Source organism: Oncorhynchus kisutch, unplaced genomic scaffold (assembly GCF_002021735.2).
Source record: "Oncorhynchus kisutch isolate 150728-3 unplaced genomic scaffold, Okis_V2 scaffold3975, whole genome shotgun sequence".
Lineage (NCBI taxonomy): Eukaryota > Metazoa > Chordata > Actinopteri > Salmoniformes > Salmonidae > Oncorhynchus > Oncorhynchus kisutch.
In genome coordinates, this window is record NW_022265920.1 from 18632 (window position 1) to 38116 (window position 19485).

Here is a 19485-nt window from a genome sequence, read left to right on the forward strand (position 1 = left end):
CTATTCCCCAAACCCACGACGCCCCAGAGAGTCACTGTGGGATCAGAACCCTGGTACACCACAAAGAACTGGCTGCCATTTTAGTGGAAGTGTGAGAAGAGAGCCTGCCTAATCTGTGTAGTGCAGGTGTGGCCGTGCTAGGCTTCCACCTCCATCTGAAATGATCACACCAACATCTGGCCCATTTTCAGCCTGGCAGCCTTTCCTCAGTCAAATAAAAGCCTAAATGTACACGGAGACAGTAGAAACGTGCACCCGTCCATTAATGAGAATATTTCCTCATTTGGAAAATATCACAGGCATTATAGCTGAGATTGAAAAGGACAGCCTTCCCGAACTAATGAAAACTACTTCCTCAAATGACCCAGCATACGCTAAAGGGAAGCTAAAAGCTTCAGCGGTAGCATCAGTTACCCCTGTTTGAATTTGATTACTGCATAATTCAGTGGGCATAGCTCTGAGCCCTACCGCCACTCAGTGCTCTATCAGCATGCATCCATCATTAGCCTTATCCACAGATCGGTTGGGCCTTTGTGAGTCATCCTCTGTGTCCCAAATGGCACCATATTCCCCAAGTAGTGCACTGTATAGGACATAGTGTTCCATTTGGGATTCAGCCATCCTCACAGCCTGCCTAATCTGTCACTGGAGCCTTAAATTACTCTGCCGAGGCTTCGAGGTGACACGTTTGAGCGAATAGGTTTTTTAGGGTTTGTGTTAATGGTGGTTAAACAACGGGGGGGGATTGTACTCTACTTAGAACGGCCGAATACAAACTATGATGAATGAGTGGTCAAAAAAAGTTAGGACACCCCCACTCATTCAAGGGTTTGTCTTTATTTTATACATGTTTATCCTTTTAAGCATGGAAAAAATACAATTTAACCCCCGACTTGGACCACACACCCTCTCCACTGAATAGCACTGGGAAGCTAAATGGTGGTTGCTTTGCAACGCTTGCAGTTAGCCACCGATTCCTTCCAAACCACCCATTGTTGAATTTGCCATTTCCGACTTGTTGAGTAATGTTTATGTCCAATGGCCGATGCGCAAGAATACCTTTTATTTATAATTTCTCTTCATATGACAAGGATTGAAAAGGATTTGCTAGTAGATTGTCGACGTGTTTCATGATGACTGCTTGTCTAGCTTGCTAGCTAAGACTTTGAAAGTAACATCAGTCCAATCAAAGCTGGGGTAGATATAATGTTATTTGACATTTTATCTGTGGCCAATGACCTTGAGCCTTCTTGGATGGGCACTTCTAATGTAAATCTATGGCAGCACCCAAGGGGACTTGAACTGCTTGGCTCTCTCTTTAACGATTCTGCGGTGACGTAGTGTCCCCATGAGTGACAGAACACTGAGCCAATCACGGCGCCACTAGACAAGATTACCAACGCCTATTCCGCTGGCTGTCCCTCCACCACAGAAAGCACTGTGCTACGCTGAAACACCTGCGTTTTGGAGCTGCCTTACTCAAGAGAGCATGTTCGTACTACAGATTCTTCTTTTACATTGTTTGCAAACTGATATGTGACATGAATTAATGCGAAAATAACATGCAAAACAGACACAACAAAATAATAATTTGTAGCTCAAAAACCCCACCTGTCCTGAATGACGGGTCACCACTGGTCCTAATACTCCTGAAGTGGCTTCCTTTTCTGGTGTCCTTGCCTTCACCACAGCCGAGAGGTGAGGGGTCTCTTTAGGGTTTCACCATAGTGCTGGCACCTGACAGGTCAAGTCATTAGTGTTTGTGAAGGAAAGATGAAAATTAAGACAGGAAGCTAGTGTATTTTATTGGGACATGGCTAGCCAGATGCTGGAATGGGAGCTAGCCACCGGTCTCTTAACTTCATGCTAGATGGGGACTGTGTGTGTGTACAGACCAAAGTTAAAATATATTTGTTATCTTTCAAATACTTAAGTTGCACTTCATTGAGCTTGTCTGGTGCAACAGAACCAATGGAATAGTCCCAAAAGTGCAACCCTTCCCATCTGGCACCCAAAGCAGGTTAAAGGAAGTACCTGCTACTACATGTGTTGATACGCACTTCAAAGGATCTTATAACAGTTTGTTTTTTATCACCATGATGTTTTTATACTTGCATTTTGTATTTATATTGATGTGTGTATTTTCTGTAATTCAGGTCTTATCTGTAAAAGAGACCTTGGTCTCAGTATGACTCTATGATAAAATGAAGGTTAAATACACATAAATACACCTGGACCTGAGTGAATAGTTGTTGAAGTTGTGTCTGACCTATAATTATCTCAGGCAAACGCAATGATGAATACATGTCTAGAGGTGGGTTATGCCAGGCAATGCCAATGGTCTGAGCAGTTTTAACTGTGCCCTCTAGTGACGACAGCCATCTGTTACATGGATATCCAGAAAGGTGTTTTAGCAGTTTCCACAGAACTCCTGTCTACAGAGGATGGATACCCCCCATTTGGCGGATGGATATCCCATTTGGCTGGCGGATGGATATCCCATTTGGCTGGCGGATGGATACCCCATTTGGCGGATGGATATCCCATTTGGCTGGCGGATGGATACCCCATTTGGGGGATGGATATCCCATTTGGCGGATGGATACCCCATTTGGCGGATGGATACCCCATTTGGCGGATGGATACCCCATTTGGCGGATGGATATCCCATTTGGCTGGCGGATGGATACCCCATTTGGCGGATGGATACCCCATTTGGGAGATGGATATCCCATTTGGCGGATGGATACCCCATTTGGCGGATGGATATCCCATTTGGCGGATGGATATCCCATTTGGCGGATGGATATCCCATTTGACGGATGGATATCCCATTTGGCTGGCGGATGGATACCCCATTTGGCTGGCGGATGGATACCCCATTTGGCGGATGGATATCCCATTTGGCGGATGGATATCCCATTTGGCGGATGGATATCCCATTTGACGGATGGATATCCCATTTGGACGGATGGATATCCCATTTGGACGGATGGATATCCCATTTGACGGATGGATATCCCATTTGGCGGATGGATATCCCATTTGGCGGATGGATATCCCATTTGGCGGATGGATATCCCATTTGGCGGATGGATATCCCATTTGGCTTCCAGGTGAAAATAATACAGCAAGGAAACAGAAGCAGAACAAACACAGTAATAAAAACCCTAAATACATCTTCTGTTCTCACGATAATTATCTCAGTCATCCTCCCTCCCACCCTTTGTCCAACAACGATCCTAGAGTTGTAATAGGTCATTATGTTTTGTCCCTGTTGGGATCTGTTACCACAACACTAGTTCATCAGGTTCACAGACTACAGTACATGGTCTATTACAGATTATAAACTGGGTGGTTCGAGCCCTGAATGCTGATTGGCTGATAGCCGTGGTATATAAGACCATATACCAAGGGTATTAAAAAAACATTTATTTACTGCTCTAATTACATTGGTAACCAGTTTTTAATAGCAATAAGGTACTTTGGGGGTTTGTGGTATATGGCTAACATACCAGGGCTAAGGGCTGAATCCAGGCACTCTGTGTTGCGTTGTGCTTAAGAACAGCCCTTAGCCGTGTTACTTTGGCCATATACAACACAGCCGTGCCTTATTGCTTAAACATATCATCCCTCAAATGAGTTCACCAAAGTGTGTCTTTATAGCTGACCGGCAACATAGTTCACTGACTAGAGGTTATATAGTTGATTGGCCCCATACAGACAAGACAATAAAGACGTCATTTTGATTTTATTTGGGGATGTGGCAACATAACTTTCAGGAAGGTGTTATTGTCATACAAATACATACCAGAGAGACCAGGGGTGTCCTTGTACAGAGAGACCAGGGGTGTCCTTGTACAGAGAGACCAGGGGTGTCCTTGTACAGAGAGACCAGGGATGTCCTGGTACAGAGAGACCAGCAGTGTCCTGGTACAGAGAGACCAGCGGTGTCCTGGTACAGAGAGACCAGCGGTGTCCTGGTACAGAGAGACCAGCAGTGTCCTGGTACAGAGAGACCAGGGATGTCCTGGTACAGAGAGATCAGGGGTGTCCGGATGCAGAGAGTCCAGCGGTAGGTCCCAAATAGCACCCTATTCTCTATATGGTACACTACATGTATTTTAGGGCTCTGGTCAAAAGTAGGACACTATTTTGGGAAGAGGGTGCCATTTGGGATGCAAAAAAGGTAATTTGACAATGAACTCAAGTCATCGAGGTGTGACCGCAAAACGACATGGAACAGAATCATATCAGCGGTATCGTCTGTATAAATCAACACTGAAAAGTGAGGAAAAACAAAACAATGGAGCAAGCAAAACTGTGCCACATAAAAATCAGAAAGTGATTTTCATTATAATACAACACAATGAACAATGACAAGGAAGAGAAGCCATGTTGTTCCCCTGGTTTTGGTGCCTTGTGAAGAGAGAGAGGGAGAGAAAGAAAGAGAGGACATATGGAGAGATGATTCAGAGAGATAACCTCCTCTCTCCAAGTGGCAGGAATCAGCTTCCAGAATTCCCACGGCAGCGTAACCACAGCAACGCTGGGAGGGGCCAAGCAGGACTCTTCTCTAAGGCTTGATATGGCACGACCACTTCAAAACACTGGCTATTGCTCGCCCTTACACTTCTACTGTACACCTACCTACTCTCTCACTGTCCCCACCCCTCCCAATCACTACCCCCCCATTAGCCCCAAACATCCATCCACCAAACCCTCATCCTCACGCCATCCCTAACCTCCGTTAGCGCCCCCCCAAAACCCCAGTCCCACCTCTAACCCCCCCATTAGCCTCAAACTTCCACCCACCCCCCAAACTCTCAGCCCTCTCAATCCCTATCCCCCCATTAGCCCCACCCCCCAAACCCCCCACTCTAGAAGGCACGGGTGTTATTTTCTTGTGACCACATTCTAAACGTCTGGTTTGGATGAGTGAACGACAGTGACGAGGCGATGACGACAGACACACACAGAGTGGGCAGCCCACAAAGACACCGAGGTAATGGGGTATTGATAATGCCAGACTGGCTTGTTCCACAGAGGGTCTTGTCTGTGTGAAAGAACGTCTCTTTAGGAAAGAACACAACTGCTATGAGTGAGTCAGTCCGTTAGCTATGTACACAGGAAGTGGACTGACGGCCTATACTACACCTGAAACACTGCATCTGGCAGATTTTCACTACATCTAGTTGATTTCTGACTGGCTGACGATGTTGAGTTACTACTGTACAAAAGTCTATGAACAGCCTGGGGACTCTACTGTCTACTAGGTGCCATCGTGATGTTTACACACTATCGGGCAAGTGATCAGCTGAGCATTCATCCTACCGTACATGTTAACCACACAGCAACAATTCATGTCAAGCATCTAGTTTATACAATTGACCTTGTCTACAAATTTGAGTGGAACGATTCAAATCGATTGATTACAATTACTTTCTTTTGTTTGCCGATTCACCGTCAAGCTAGGAAACTCGAGCCTTGTCAAAGCTTCAAAAGAACGTCACATATATTGGACCGCTTAAAACTGTTCTTCTCCCTTCTCGTATATTTTTTAACTAGAGGTTCTACTCACAAAGGACACACCAAACAAACAAAACAAATGAACATTCTTAAAAAAAAAAACTGGAATGAAAGTAATCTTTCTTCAAAAATCTCAAAAGTGTAAAATGTTCCCTGTCGTTGGGGAGGCGGGTGAAATGGGGGCAATGTGAAATGCAAGGAGCGGTGTCCGTTAGCAAAATAAAAAATGGCCGCCAGATGTCAATGCCTTCTCCAAGGCCCAGTTGACGACATCATGACGCCGGCTAAGGCCGAACGCTGACCTCAACTTCCCTTCAGTCCTGGCCGGTGCCACTCCCCCTTTAAAAATACATGGATCTTTAAACAGGTACAAATAAATAGAAATTAAAAACAATTTCAGTTTTTTTTGAGGAGCCTCTTTCAGGAATGCTTGCTTTGGAGACGTGTGTGTGACAATGGTGGCCCGTCTGAGGACAGTGGGGCAGAGTCAACTCAGTAGAGAGAGAGAGAGAGAGAGGGTTGAGGCAGAGCTACTGGGTGCTCTTGAAGTTCATTCACTTCCAGACTGTTTCTCCTCCTTAGCCTGGACAAACCCCCCATCAGTCCTGTCTCTCTCTCTCCATCGGTCTCTCTCTCTGTCAGTCTGTCGGCTGCTACTTGAACAGGAAGTTGATGAAGACCTGAAGGAGGATGAGGAGGATGATGATGGCGTAGTCGCGCTGCTGCAGGAATCCGCCCTCTGCTGCCGCCTGGCCCACTGTCGTTCGGGAGCGTAGCACACCGATGCTCCTGGAGATGTAGGCGCACACACGCAGACAGAGACAGTGAGGGCTCAGTCACAGGAATTATATGCACAACCACAAACTCATAATGCATAAGTTGGGAACAATTGAATTCTCACTCACTCAAAGACCACACGCACACACACTCAATGTCTCATGTTTGAACGACCCTCACTTGTAAATGTTCTCCTGTGTCTTCTTTATAGAATCAATGGCACTTTGAAGTTCACTAAGGTCTGGGCCCTTTTTCCTTAACCGGCTACTGTGCTTGCTTTTGTGTCCTGAAATGCACAAACAGCAACAATCAGCTGTAACAAAGAGTCAATAACAAATGTTAAAGTAAATGTCTAGTGAAAATGTCACTTTTGTGTGTGGGGGGGGTGTATGAGTGTATGTGTGTGTGGGGGGGGGGGTATGAGTGTATATGTGTATGTGTGTGTGGGGGGGTGTATGAGTGTGTATATGTGGGGGGATGTATGAGTGTGGATGTGTGGGGGGGGGGGGGTGTATGAGTGTGTATGTGTGTGGGAGGGTGTATGAGTGTGTATGTGTGTGGGAGGGTGTATGAGTGCATGTGTGTGTGGGGGGATGTATGAGTGTGTATGTGTGGGGAGGGGGTGTATGAGTGGTGGGTGTATGAGTGTGTATATGTGGGGGGGTGTATGAGTGTATATGTGTGGGGGGGTGTATGAGTGTGTATATGTGGGGGGGGGTGTATGAGTGTATGTGTATGGGGGGGTGTATAAGTGTATGTGTGTGGGGGGGTGTATGAGTGTGTATGTGTGGGAGGTGTATGAGTGTGTGGGGGGTGTATGAGTGTGTATGTGTGGGGGGGGGGGTGTATGAGTGTGTATGTGTGGGGGGTGTATGAGTGTGTATGTGTGGGGGGTGTATGAGTGTGTATGTGTGGGGGGGGTGTATGAGTGTGTGTGTGTGTGGGGGGGGTGTATGAGTGTATATGTGGGGGGGGGTGTATGAGTGTATGTGTGTGGGGGGGTGTATGAGTGTATGTGTGTGGGAGGGTGTATGAGTGTGTATATGTGGGGGGTGTATGAGTGTGTATGTGTAGGGGGGTGTATGAGTGTGTATATGTGGGGGGGGTGTATGAGTGTGTATGTGTAGGGGGGTGTATGAGTGTGTATGTGTAGGGGGGGGTGTATGAGTGTGTATGTGTAGGGGGGTGTATGAGTGTGTATGTGTGTGGGGGGTGTATGAGTGTGGGGGGGGGTGTATGAGTGTGTATATGTGGGGGGGGGGTGTATGAGTGTGTATGTGTAGGGGGGTGTATGAGTGTGTATGTGTGTGGGGGTGTATGAGTGTGTATGTGTAGGGGGGTGTATGAGTCTGTGGGGGGGGTGTATGAGTGTGCATATGTGGGGGGGGGTGAGTGTGTATGTGTAGGGGGGTGTATGAGTGTATGTGTGTAGGGGGGTTATTTGAGTGTATGTGTGTAGGGGGTGTATGAGTGTGTATGTGTGGGGGGGTGTATGAGTGTGTATGTGTGGGGGGGTGTATGAGTGTGTATATGTGTGGGGGTGTATGAGTGTATGTGTGTGGGGGGGTGTATGAGTGTATGTGTGTGTGGGGGGTGTATGAGTGTATGTGTGTGGGGGGGTGTATGAGTGTGTATATGTGGGGGGGTGTATGAGTGTGTATGTGTGTGGGGGGGGTGTATGAGTGTATATGTGTGGGAGGTGTATGAGTGTGTCGGGGGGGTGTATGAGTGTGTATGTGTGGGGGGGGTGTATGAGTGTGTATGTGTGGGGGGGTTGTATGAGTGTATATGTGTGTGTGGGGGGGTGTATGAGTGTGTATATGTGGGGGGGGGTGCATGAGTGTGTATGTGTGAGGGGTGTATGAGTGTATGTGGGTGTATGAGTGTATATGTGTATGTGTGTGTGAGGGGGTGTATGAGTGTGTAAATGTGGGGGGGTGTATGAGTGTATGTGTGTGGGGGGGTGTATGAGTGTATATGTGTATGTGTGTGTCGGGGGGTGTATGAGTGTGTGTGGGGGGGTGTATGAGTGTGTGTGGGGGGTGTATGAGTGTATGTGTGTGGGGGGTGTATGAGTGTGTATATGTGTGTGGGGGTGTATGAGTGTATGTGTGAGGGGTGTATGAGTGTGGGTGTGTGTGTATGAGTGTGTATGTGTGTGGGTGTATGAGTGTGTGTGTGTATCGGGGGGTGTATGAGTGTGTGTGTGTGTGTGGGTGTATGAGTGTATGTGTGTGTCGGGGGGGTGTATGAGTGTGTGTGTATGAGTGTGTATATGTGAGGGGGTGTATGAGTGTGTATATGTGGGGGGGGTGTATGAGTGTATATGTGGGGGGAGTGTATGTGTGTGGGGGTGTATGAGTGTATGTGTGAGGGGTGTATGAGTGTGTATGTGTGTGGGGGGTGTATGAGTCTGTGGGGGGGGGTGTATGAGTGTGCATATGTGGGGGGGGGGTGAGTGTGTATGTGTAGGGGGGTGTATGAGTGTATGTGTGTAGGGGGGTGTTTGAGTGTATGTGTGTAGGGGGTGTATGAGTGTGTATGTGTGGGGGGGTGTATGAGTGTGTATGTGTGGGGGGGTGTATGAGTGTGTATATGTGTGGGGGTGTATGAGTGTATGTGTGTGGGGGGGTGTATGAGTGTATGTGTGTGTGGGGGGTGTATGAGTGTATGTGTGTGGGGGGGTGTATGAGTGTGTATATGTGGGGGGGGTGTATGAGTGTGTATATGTGGGGGGGTGTATGAGTGTGTATGTGTGTGTGGGGGGTGTATGAGTGTATATGTGTGGGAGGTGTATGAGTGTGTCGGGGGGGTGTATGAGTGTGTATATGTGGGGGGGGGTGTATGAGTGTGTATGTGTAGGGGGGTGTATGAGTGTGTATGTGTGTGGGGGGTGTATGAGTCTGTGGGGGGGGTGTATGAGTGTGCATATGTGGGGGGGGGGTGAGTGTGTATGTGTAGGGGGGTGTATGAGTGTATGTGTGTAGGGGGGTGTTTGAGTGTATGTGTGTAGGGGGTGTATGAGTGTGTATGTGTGGGGGGGTGTATGAGTGTGTATATGTGTGGGGGTGTATGAGTGTATGTGTGTGGGGGGGTGTATGAGTGTATGTGTGTGTGGGGGATGTATGAGTGTATGTGTGTGGGGGGGTGTATGAGTGTGTATATGTGGGGGGGTGTATGAGTGTGTATATGTGGGGGGGTGTATGAGTGTGTATGTGTGTGGGGGGGGTGTATGAGTGTATATGTGTGGGAGGTGTATGAGTGTGTCGGGGGGGTGTATGAGTGTGTATGTGTGGGGGGGTGTATGAGTGTGTATGTGTGGGGGGGTTGTATGAGTGTATATGTGTGTGTGGGGGGGTGTATGAGTGTGTATATGTGGGGGGGGTGTATGAGTGTGTATGTGTGAGGGGTGTATGAGTGTATGTGGGTGTATGAGTGTATATGTGTATGTGTGTGTGAGGGGGTGTATGAGTGTGTAAATGTGGGGGGGTGTATGAGTGTATGTGTGTGGGGGGGTGTATGAGTGTATATGTGTATGTGTGTGTCGGGGGATGTATGAGTGTGTGTGGGGGGGTGTATGAGTGTGTGTGGGGGGTGTATGAGTGTATGTGTGTGGGGGGTGTATGAGTGTGTATATGTGTGTGGGGGTGTATGAGTGTATGTGTGAGGGGTGTATGAGTGTGGGTGTGTGTGTATGAGTGTGTATGTGTGTGGGTGTATGAGTGTGTGTGTGTATCGGGGGGTGTATGAGTGTGTGTGGGTGTATGAGTGTATGTGTGTGTCGGGGGGTGTATGAGTGTGTGTGTATGAGTGTGTATATGTGAGGGGGTGTATGAGTGTGTATATGTGGGGGGGGTGTATGAGTGTATATGTGGGGGGAGTGTATGTGTGTGGGGGTGTATGAGTGTATGTGTGAGGGGTGTATGAGTGTGTGTGGGGGGTGTATGAGTGTGGGTGGGGGTGTATGAGTGTGTATGTGTGTGGGTGTATGAGTGTGTATGAGGGGTGGGTCGTTGTGTTGCAGCATTGGGATTGTATGTATATTAATGTGAGTGGTATTGTAATATTGTTGGTATGTGTGTGTGTGTGTGAGACGTACGCTCGCTGCCGGAGGAGTCCTGGCGGTCAGGTTCTGGGGAGGAGCAGCCACTCTCAGGTTTCTTGGGCTTGTCACTGTGCTTGTGCTTTCTTTTGGGCCCTGTCACCTACACACACCAAGGACACACACATCAACACAGAGCCACACACACCAGCCACTAAATCAACACACACCACAGAGAAGACGACAAAACCAAAGATACCTACACAAAAACACTCACGCACCGCACACACACGCTTGTACACCTACGAACGAACACACAGAAACTACGTAAATAGCTGCAATTAGGAACAAAACACAGACACAAACGCACGCACGCACACACACACACACGCACACACAATAACACTTACATCACATGCTAATCAGTAGCACAGCAAAATGAGGCATGCGAGCGTGCCAATCGGCCACATTCAGTGAAACTCCAAAAACAACCAACAACACAGTCAGTTGCAACTAAAATTAAACTAACCAACCAAATGAACTAACCAACCAAGCACCTATTAAAGCACTTAAAGCGCTCGGAGACATCAACAACCAGCCTTCTTAAAAACAAAAACAGAATTATCCAAAGATCATCTAAAAAATGACAACAACCAACATGGCGGTAGGTGTTGGGGAAACAGTCAAAACAAAATGGCTGTACGAGACAACAGGCGGGGCGGCGTGGCCCACACGGAACAGAAGCAGCCACAGGCGATGGTTGTGAATGGAGCTGGAGAAGACTTTTAGAGCAAGCTGCAGTGGTGGCTGGTGACAAACTGAAGTGGAGGAGGTGGAGTAAAAAAAAAAATCAAGAAGTATAAAAACAACTCAGGGAGCGCTGTTCGGTTGGCCAACCTACCTGGCACTTGCAATTGCCATCCCTCCTGGGGCCCTGGTTACTGAGACTAATTACACTGGCAGAACGTACCATAGGGGTGCGATGCCGCACTTTAGTCTGGATCCAGCCGTCTTTCTCAAACTGAATCATATCATTCAGCGGATCCCACGGCCGGGTGCTGCGGACGGACACACACACACACACACACACACACACACACACATACACATACACACACACACACACACACACACACACACACAGAGAACATTACATAAGAAGATATTACAGTCTGCTGGTAATGTTATGCCAACATGTTGTTGTAACACCAAGTCCATCCATTAGGTGTCACAATCCTCCTGTTGATCAGCTCTGGGGTCAGTTCAGATGCAGAGACTTGACATACAGTACATACAAGGTTTTGATGCTACTTCTTGGTCGTCATAGTAATGGAAGCATTGGCAAACTAATACAGTCTAACATCTCTATAAACATTAAAAATAACCTCAAGTTATTCCTGGCTCTGCCTGTCAATAGAGAATTTAGTTACATAACATCTCCACTAGATGGCTCCTCTCCTTTAATATATCAAGCTCCCAGACAGGCATCGAAGGTCAGTCTCACATTTCACCCACTCATGGCTAACATACAAATATGAGGGAGATAAGCGGATCCTAGAACTGTAACTTCTACTCAACTTCAACTAACGGGTCACGTACCAAATGGCACCCTATTCCCTATATAGTGCACTACTTTAGACTAGAGCCCTATGGGGAATAGAGTGCGTGAATTGGAGATAAGAAACTCACTCGGCATATCTGTAATGCCACTCTCCGGTGACAGGGTCCTGTTCAAAGAGCCCGGGCGCCCAGTCCTCACACTTGGCCTTGCGCTCGCGGGTTGACTTCCTCTGAGCCTCCTCCAGGATAAACTTCTCATTGGTGGCCTCTGTCTGGTCCTTGTTGTTGATGGCCCTCGTTACATGCTGCCATAACCTGGGAGGACGAAGGGAGAGACAGAGGGAGAGGGAGAGAGAGAGGGGGATATAGAGAGAGAGGAAGATATTTTTATTTAGAGAGAGATTTAGAGAGCTATATACATATATATATATATATATATAGAGAGAGAGATATAGAGATATATATATATATATAGAAGGAATGAGATGGTGAATAGAGGAGAGGAGGAATAAAGAGTCAACGAGGGGAAGGAATGAGATGATGAGGGGAGAGAGGAGGAATAAAGAGCCAACGAGGGGAAGGAATGAGATGATGAGGGGAGGGAGGAGGAATAAAGAGTCAACGAGGGAAAGGAATGAGATGATGAGGGGAGGGAGGAGGAATAAAGAGTCAACGAGGGGAAGGAATGAGATGATGAGGGGAGAGAGGAGGAATAAAGAGCCAACGAGGGGAAGGAATGAGATGAGGGGAGAGAGGAGGAATAAAGAGTCAACGAGGGAAAGGAATGAGATGATGAGGGGAGGGAGGAGGAATAAAGAGTCAACGAGGGGAAGGACTGAGATGATGAGGGGAGGGAGGAGGAATAAATAGCCAATGAGGGGAAGGAATGAGATGATGAGGGGAGAGAGGAGGAATAAAGAGTCAACGAGGGGAAGGAATGAGATGACGAGGGGAGAGAGGAGGAATAAAGAGCCAACGAGGGAAAGGAATGAGATGATGAGGGGAGGGAGGAGGAATAAAGAGCCAACGAGGGGAAGGAATGAGATGATGAGGGGAGGGAGGAGGAATAAAGAGTCAACGAGGGGAAGGAATGAGATGATGAGGGGAGGGAGGAGGAATAAAGAGTCAACGAGGGGAAGGAATGAGATGAGGGGAGGGAGGAGGAATAAAGAGCCAACGAGGGGAAGGAATGAGATGATGAGGGGAGGGAGGAGGAATAAAGAGTCAACGAGGGGAAGGAATGAGATGATGAGGGGAGAGAGGAGGAATAAAGAGCCAACGAGGGGAAGGAATGAGATGAGGGGAGAGAGGAGGAATAAAGAGTCAACGAGGGAAAGGAATGAGATGATGAGGGGAGGGAGGAGGAATAAATAGCCAATGAGGGGAAGGAATGAGATGATGAGGGGAGAGAGGAGGAATAAAGAGCCAACGAGGGGAAGGAATGAGATGATGAGGGGAGGGAGGAGGAATAAAGAGTCAACGAGGGAAAGGAATGAGATGATGAGGGGAGGGAGGAGGAATAAAGAGTCAACGAGGGAAAGGAATGAGATGACGAGGGGAGAGAGGAGGAATAAAGAGCCAACGAGGGGAAGGAATGAGATGATGAGGGGAGGGAGGAGGAATAAAGAGTCAACGAGGGAAAGGAATGAGATGATGAGGGGAGGGAGGAGGAATAAAGAGTCAACGAGGGGAAGGAATGAGATGATGAGGGGAGAGAGGAGGAATAAAGAGCCAACGAGGGGAAGGAATGAGATGAGGGGAGAGAGGAGGAATAAAGAGTCAACGAGGGAAAGGAATGAGATGATGAGGGGAGGGAGGAGGAATAAAGAGTCAACGAGGGGAAGGACTGAGATGATGAGGGGAGGGAGGAGGAATAAATAGCCAATGAGGGGAAGGAATGAGATGATGAGGGGAGAGAGGAGGAATAAAGAGCCAACGAGGGGAAGGAATGAGATGATGAGGGGAGAGAGGAGGAATAAAGTGCCAACGAGGGGAAGGAATGAGATGAGGGGAGGGAGGAGGAATAAAGAGCCAACGAGGGGAAGGAATGAGATGAGGGGAGAGAGGAGGAATAAAGAGTCAACGAGGGGAAGGAATGAGATGAGGGGAGAGAGGAGGAATAAAGAGTCAACGAGGGGAAGGAATGAGATGAGGGGAGGGAGGAGGAATAAAGAGCCAACGAGGGGAAGGAATGAGATGATGAGGGGAGGGAGGAGGAATAAAGAGCCAACGAGGGGAAGGAATGAGATGAGGGGAGAGAGGAGGAATAAAGAGGAGGAGTGAAAGAAAAGAGTCTGTCTGTCTCTTCATACCTCTCAGACTCATAGTCTCCCTGGTCCTCAGGAGGCACGGTGCAGCGTGTCAGCCTGCTCTGACGCAGCTCTGCAGTGGGGTTCCAAAACGTATCCACCACCCCGGTCTTCTTATCGTTGATGAAGATTTCACTGTCCTGGAGGAGCCAGACACACAGGAAGACCCAGTTAACACAGTTAGCCCCCCCCCACACACACACCTTCAAACAAAAAACATGAAATGAGAAACACACACATAGAGAACTACAAAAACATCTACACACCAAGCAGGCAAACGTTCACTCACCAAATTGTCTGACATCCTGTTATCTGCCAACAACCACTGCTTCTTATTAGACACAAAGTGCTCCATCACCCTGACTTCCCAAAACAACCTGGCTATGTGCCCTGGTCAAAAGCAGTGAACTATATGGGGAATAGGGTGCCTTTATGGGATGGAGGCAGTGTTCGTGATGTTTAGGTACAGCTAATCTGACTGCTGAGCTAACTCAGACAGTCCTCCTAAACAGGCTGAGAGAGCTGCATTGACCGATCTGAGGACATGGCTAACACACACACACGCACGTACACACACATGTACACACACACACACGAACACCCCAGAACCCGATGACACTAATGGCATAGAGCTGGCCGGGGTAATTACCCAGAAAGCCAGGGGAAGGTGTGAGATAGAATGACTGAGGTGATAGTTATGCAGAGGAGTGTCTGTCAGTCTGTGTCTGGCTGTCTGTCAGTCGGTGCCTGTCTGTCGTCTGTCAGTCGGTGCCTGTCTGTCGTCTGTCAGTCGGTGCCTGTCTGTCGTCTGTCAGTCGGTGCCTGTCTGTCGTCTGTCAGTCGGTGCCTGTCTGTCGTCTGTCAGTCGGTGCCTGTCTGTCGTCTGTCAGTCGGTGCCTGTCTGTCGTCTGTCAGTCGGTGTCTGTCTGTCGTCTGTCAGTCGGTGTCTGTCTGTCTGTCTGTCTGTCTGTCAGTCGGTGCCTGTCTGTCTGTCTGAGGCCCAGCTTGGAGAGAACACAGTAAAAGCCAGCTGGATCCAGCAGAAACCCAAATAACAAAAGATATTGATGATGATATACTGTGTACGCAGCCTGTCACCATGACAAACTAACAGATATTATGATATACTGTGTACGCAGCCTGTCACCCTGACAAACTAACAGATATTATGATATACTGTGTACGCAGCCTGTCACCATGACAAACTAACAGATATTATGATATACTGTGTACGCAGCCTGTCACCATGACAAACTAACAGATATTATGATATACTGTGTACGCAGCCTGTCACCCTGACAAACTAAAAGATATTATGATATACTGTGTACGCAGCCTGTCACCCTGACAAACTAACAGATATTATGATATACTGTGTACGCAGCCTGTCACCCTGACAAACTAACAGATATTATAATATACTGTGTACGCAGCCTGTCACCCTGACAAACTAACAGACATTATGATATACTGTGTACGCAGCCTGTCACCCTGACAAACTAACAGATATTATGATATACTGTGTACGCAGCCTGTCACCATGACAAACTAACAGATATTATGATATACTGTGTACGCAGCCTGTCACCATGACAAACTAACAGATATTATGATATACTGTGTACGCAGCCTGTCACCATGACAAACTAACAGATATTATGATATACTGTGTACGCAGCCTGTCACCATGACAAACTAACAGAAATGATGATATACTGTGTACGCAGCCTGTCACCATGACAAACTAACAGATATTATGATATACTGTGTACGCAGCCTGTCACCCTGACAAACTAACAGATATTATGATATACTGTGTACGCAGCCTGTCACCCTGACAAACTAACAGATATTATGATATACTGTGTACGCAGCCTGCCACCATGACAAACTAACAGACATTATGATATACTGTGTACGCAGCCTGTCACCATGACAAACTAACAGATATTATGATATACTGTGTACGCAGCCTGTCACCCTGACAAACTAACAGATATTATGATATACTGTGTACGCAGCCTGTCACCCTGACAAACTAAAAGATATTATGATATACTGTGTACGCAGCCTGTCACCCTGACAAACTAACAGATATTATGATATACTGTGTACGCAGCCTGTCACCCTGACAAACTAACAGATATTATGATATACTGTGTACGCTGCCTGTCACCATGACAAACTAACAGATATTATGATATACTGTGTACGCAGCCTGTCACCCTGACAAACTAACAGATATTATGATATACTGTGTACGCAGCCTGTCACCATGACAAACTAACAGATATTATGATATACTGTGTACGCAGCCTGTCACCATGACAAACTAACAGAAATGATGATATACTGTGTACGCAGCCTGTCACCATGACAAACTAAAAGATATTATGATATACTGTGTACGCAGCCTGTCACCCTGACAAACTAACAGATATTATGATATACTGTGTACGCAGCCTGTCACCCTGACAAACTAACAGATATTATGATATACTGTGTACGCAGCCTGCCACCATGACAAACTAACAGACATTATGATATACTGTGTACGCAGCCTGTCACCATGACAAACTAACAGATATTATGATATACTGTGTACGCAGCCTGTCACCATGACAAACTAACAGAAATGATGATATACTGTGTACGCAGCCTGTCACCATGACAAACTAACAGAAATGATGATATACTGTGTACGCAGCCTGTCACCATGACAAACTAACAGATATTATGATATACTGTGTACGCAGCCTGTCACCCTGACAAACTAACAGAAATGATGATATACTGTGTACGCAGCCTGTCACCATGACAAACTAACAGAAATGATGATATACTGTGTACGCAGCCTGTCACCATGACAAACTAACAGATATTATGATATACTGTGTACGCAGCCTGTCACCCTGACAAACAAACAGTCTCAGCACGTATTAAACAGTGTCTCTGGCCATTGGTGCAGAAAACAACCCATTTTACATTTAATTGGTGACTTAAATCTACATACAGTTTGTATACATTAAGCAGGTAGGTGAAGGTGCGTGTTTGTTCGGTGGCCTCCATTAAAACTTCATCAAGGTCAGGTCTCCTGACATAATTAAAGTCAGTTTGACCTTTGGGGTGGAAAATAACTTTCCATACTTCCAAACCTTAAAAAAAATTAAATGCATGTGGGCTAGGGGGCAGTGTTCGGAAGTTCGGATGACAGATGTGCCCAAAGTAAACTGCCTGTTACTCAGGCCCAGAAGCTGGGATATGCATAGCTGGTAGCATTTGATAGAAAAACACTCTAAAGTTTCAAAGACTGTTAAAATAATGTCTGTGAGTATAACAGAACTGATATGGCAGGTGAAAATCCGAGGAGAATCCATTCGGAATTTCTTTTTTTTGAGGTCACCACTCATTCAAATGCTTGTCTATGGGACATTCAAAGGAATTCCTCCCAGATTGCAGTTCCTATGGCTTCCACTAGATGTCAACAGTCTTTAGAAAGGGTTTCAGGCTTGTTTTTTGAAAAACAAGTTAGTAATTGAAGTTTTTCAAGGTGGCTCTCATTTGGACTGTAGTCTTGTGGCACGCGTGGATGAGGTCGAGCACTCCGTTATTTATCTCCGGGATTGAACATATTACGTTCTGTCTTAAATGTTATCGTTTCTTTACATTTTAGGATACCTGAGGATTGATTTGAAATGTTGTTTGACTTGTTTGGACAAAGTTTATTGTTAACTTTTGGGTTTCCTTTGTATGCATGTTGAACGAGTAGAACGGGTGGATTGTCACGCCCTGGTCTTAGTATTTTGTGTTTTCTTTATTCTTTTGGTCAGGCCAGGGTGTGACATGGGTTAATTATGTGGTGTGTTTTGTCTTGGGGTTTTGTAGGTATCGGGATTGTGGTATAGTGGGGTTGTCTAGAAAAGTCTATGGTTGCCTGAAGTGGTTCTCAATCAGAGGCAGGTGTTTATTGTTGTTTCTGATTGGGAACCATATTTAGGCAGCCATATTCTTTGAGTGTTTCGTGGGTGATTGTTCCTGTCTCTGTGTTAGTTTGCACCAGGATAGGCTCTTTCGGTTTTCGCGTTACGTTTCTTGTTTTGTATTGTTCGTGTTTCATCGTTATTAAAGATGTATCAAAATTACCACGCTGCATTTTGGTCCACCTCTCCTTCGACGGAAGAAAACCGTAACATGGATTACTGAATCAAAATGAGCCAACTAAACTGACTTTTTTGTGATATAAAGGACTTTATCGAACAAAACGACCATTTGTTGTGTAATTGGGACCCTTCGGATTGCAAACAGAGGAAGATCTTCTAAGGCAAGTGATTTATTTTATCGCTATTTCTGACTTTTGTGACGCCTCTGCTGGTTTGGAAAATGTTTTAAATGCTTTTGTATACAGGGCGCTGTCCTCAGATAATCGCATGGTATGCTTTTGCCGTAAAGCCTTTTGGAAATCTGAAAAAGCGGTTGGATTAACAAGAAGTTACGATTTTAAACAATGTAAGACACTTGTATTTTCATGAATGTTTAATATTACGATTTTTTTATTTTGAATTTCGCGCTCTGCAATTTCACCGGATGTTGTCGAGGTGGGTCACTAGCACCCCTCCTAGCTCAAGGAGGTTATTAAAGAGAAGCGTAGGGTCATGTTCATTAGGGCACCAACGTTTTCAACGGAAAACTAAAATAAGCATTTCTAGTTTCAAACTGTTTGTCAGTTTTCCTTCTGCTGGAGACATAATGAACTTACCCAGTGTCCCTCCAGCGTAGCCAGCACCTCCTTCCCCAGCTTGATCTTTCCAGAGACCTGGTTTACACTGTCATTGTTACCCAAGAACGGCTGAAAAGAGAGGGGGAGGGTGACGCTTTATGTTACAGCCCTGTTTAACCTGGTTCTTACCTGGTATTTACATGGCATCAAAGTGGAGACATGGTAACCATGTTACATGGCACCAATGGATCATTTCTGGTAATGACCTCAGAGAATCCAACCGTCTTGGTAACTACCTGCTACCAAATGGGACATATTGATGCTTGTATCTCAAAAGAAACAACTGTGTACATAGCTACTAATCTAACTATACTATTACTCTAGGTAGCTACCACTTCAACAAGTACTATCTAAGTATTACCTGGTAAGTAGAAGGCTGTAAAATAAAGTGTTCCAGAAAGGAGGATTCATCACATTGGTGTTTTGAAGTTCAAGATGCAGCACAGGGGTGGGTCAGGCAACCCTCCTCTTGGATAGGTACTGGGTATGCA

General features: G+C 46.4%; 1 protein-coding gene across 7 annotated transcripts in view; it reads right to left on the reverse strand.

Annotated features, from left to right (window-relative positions):
- Positions 1 to 3734: 3734 nt before the first annotated feature.
- Positions 3735 to 19485, reverse strand: part of LOC109878700 (oxysterol-binding protein-related protein 8-like) — a 152917-nt gene continuing 137166 nt past the window's right edge. For 5 of the 7 annotated variants that reach the window (XM_031821433.1, XM_031821434.1, XM_031821437.1 and 2 more), the window contains 7 exons: positions 18974 to 19063; positions 14221 to 14357; positions 12038 to 12223; positions 11250 to 11406; positions 10406 to 10511; positions 6487 to 6592; positions 3735 to 6318 (listed from right to left, as the gene is read on the reverse strand). In XM_031821433.1, the coding sequence (XP_031677293.1) occupies positions 6183 to 6318; positions 6487 to 6592; positions 10406 to 10511; positions 11250 to 11406; positions 12038 to 12223; positions 14221 to 14357; positions 18974 to 19063 (918 nt within the window). In that variant the 3' untranslated portion in view covers positions 3735 to 6182. The remainder of the gene's footprint in view (positions 6319 to 6486; positions 6593 to 10405; positions 10512 to 11249; positions 11407 to 12037; positions 12224 to 14220; positions 14358 to 18973; positions 19064 to 19485) is intronic. The other 2 variants (XM_031821435.1, XM_031821439.1) reach the window with 1 other exon arrangement.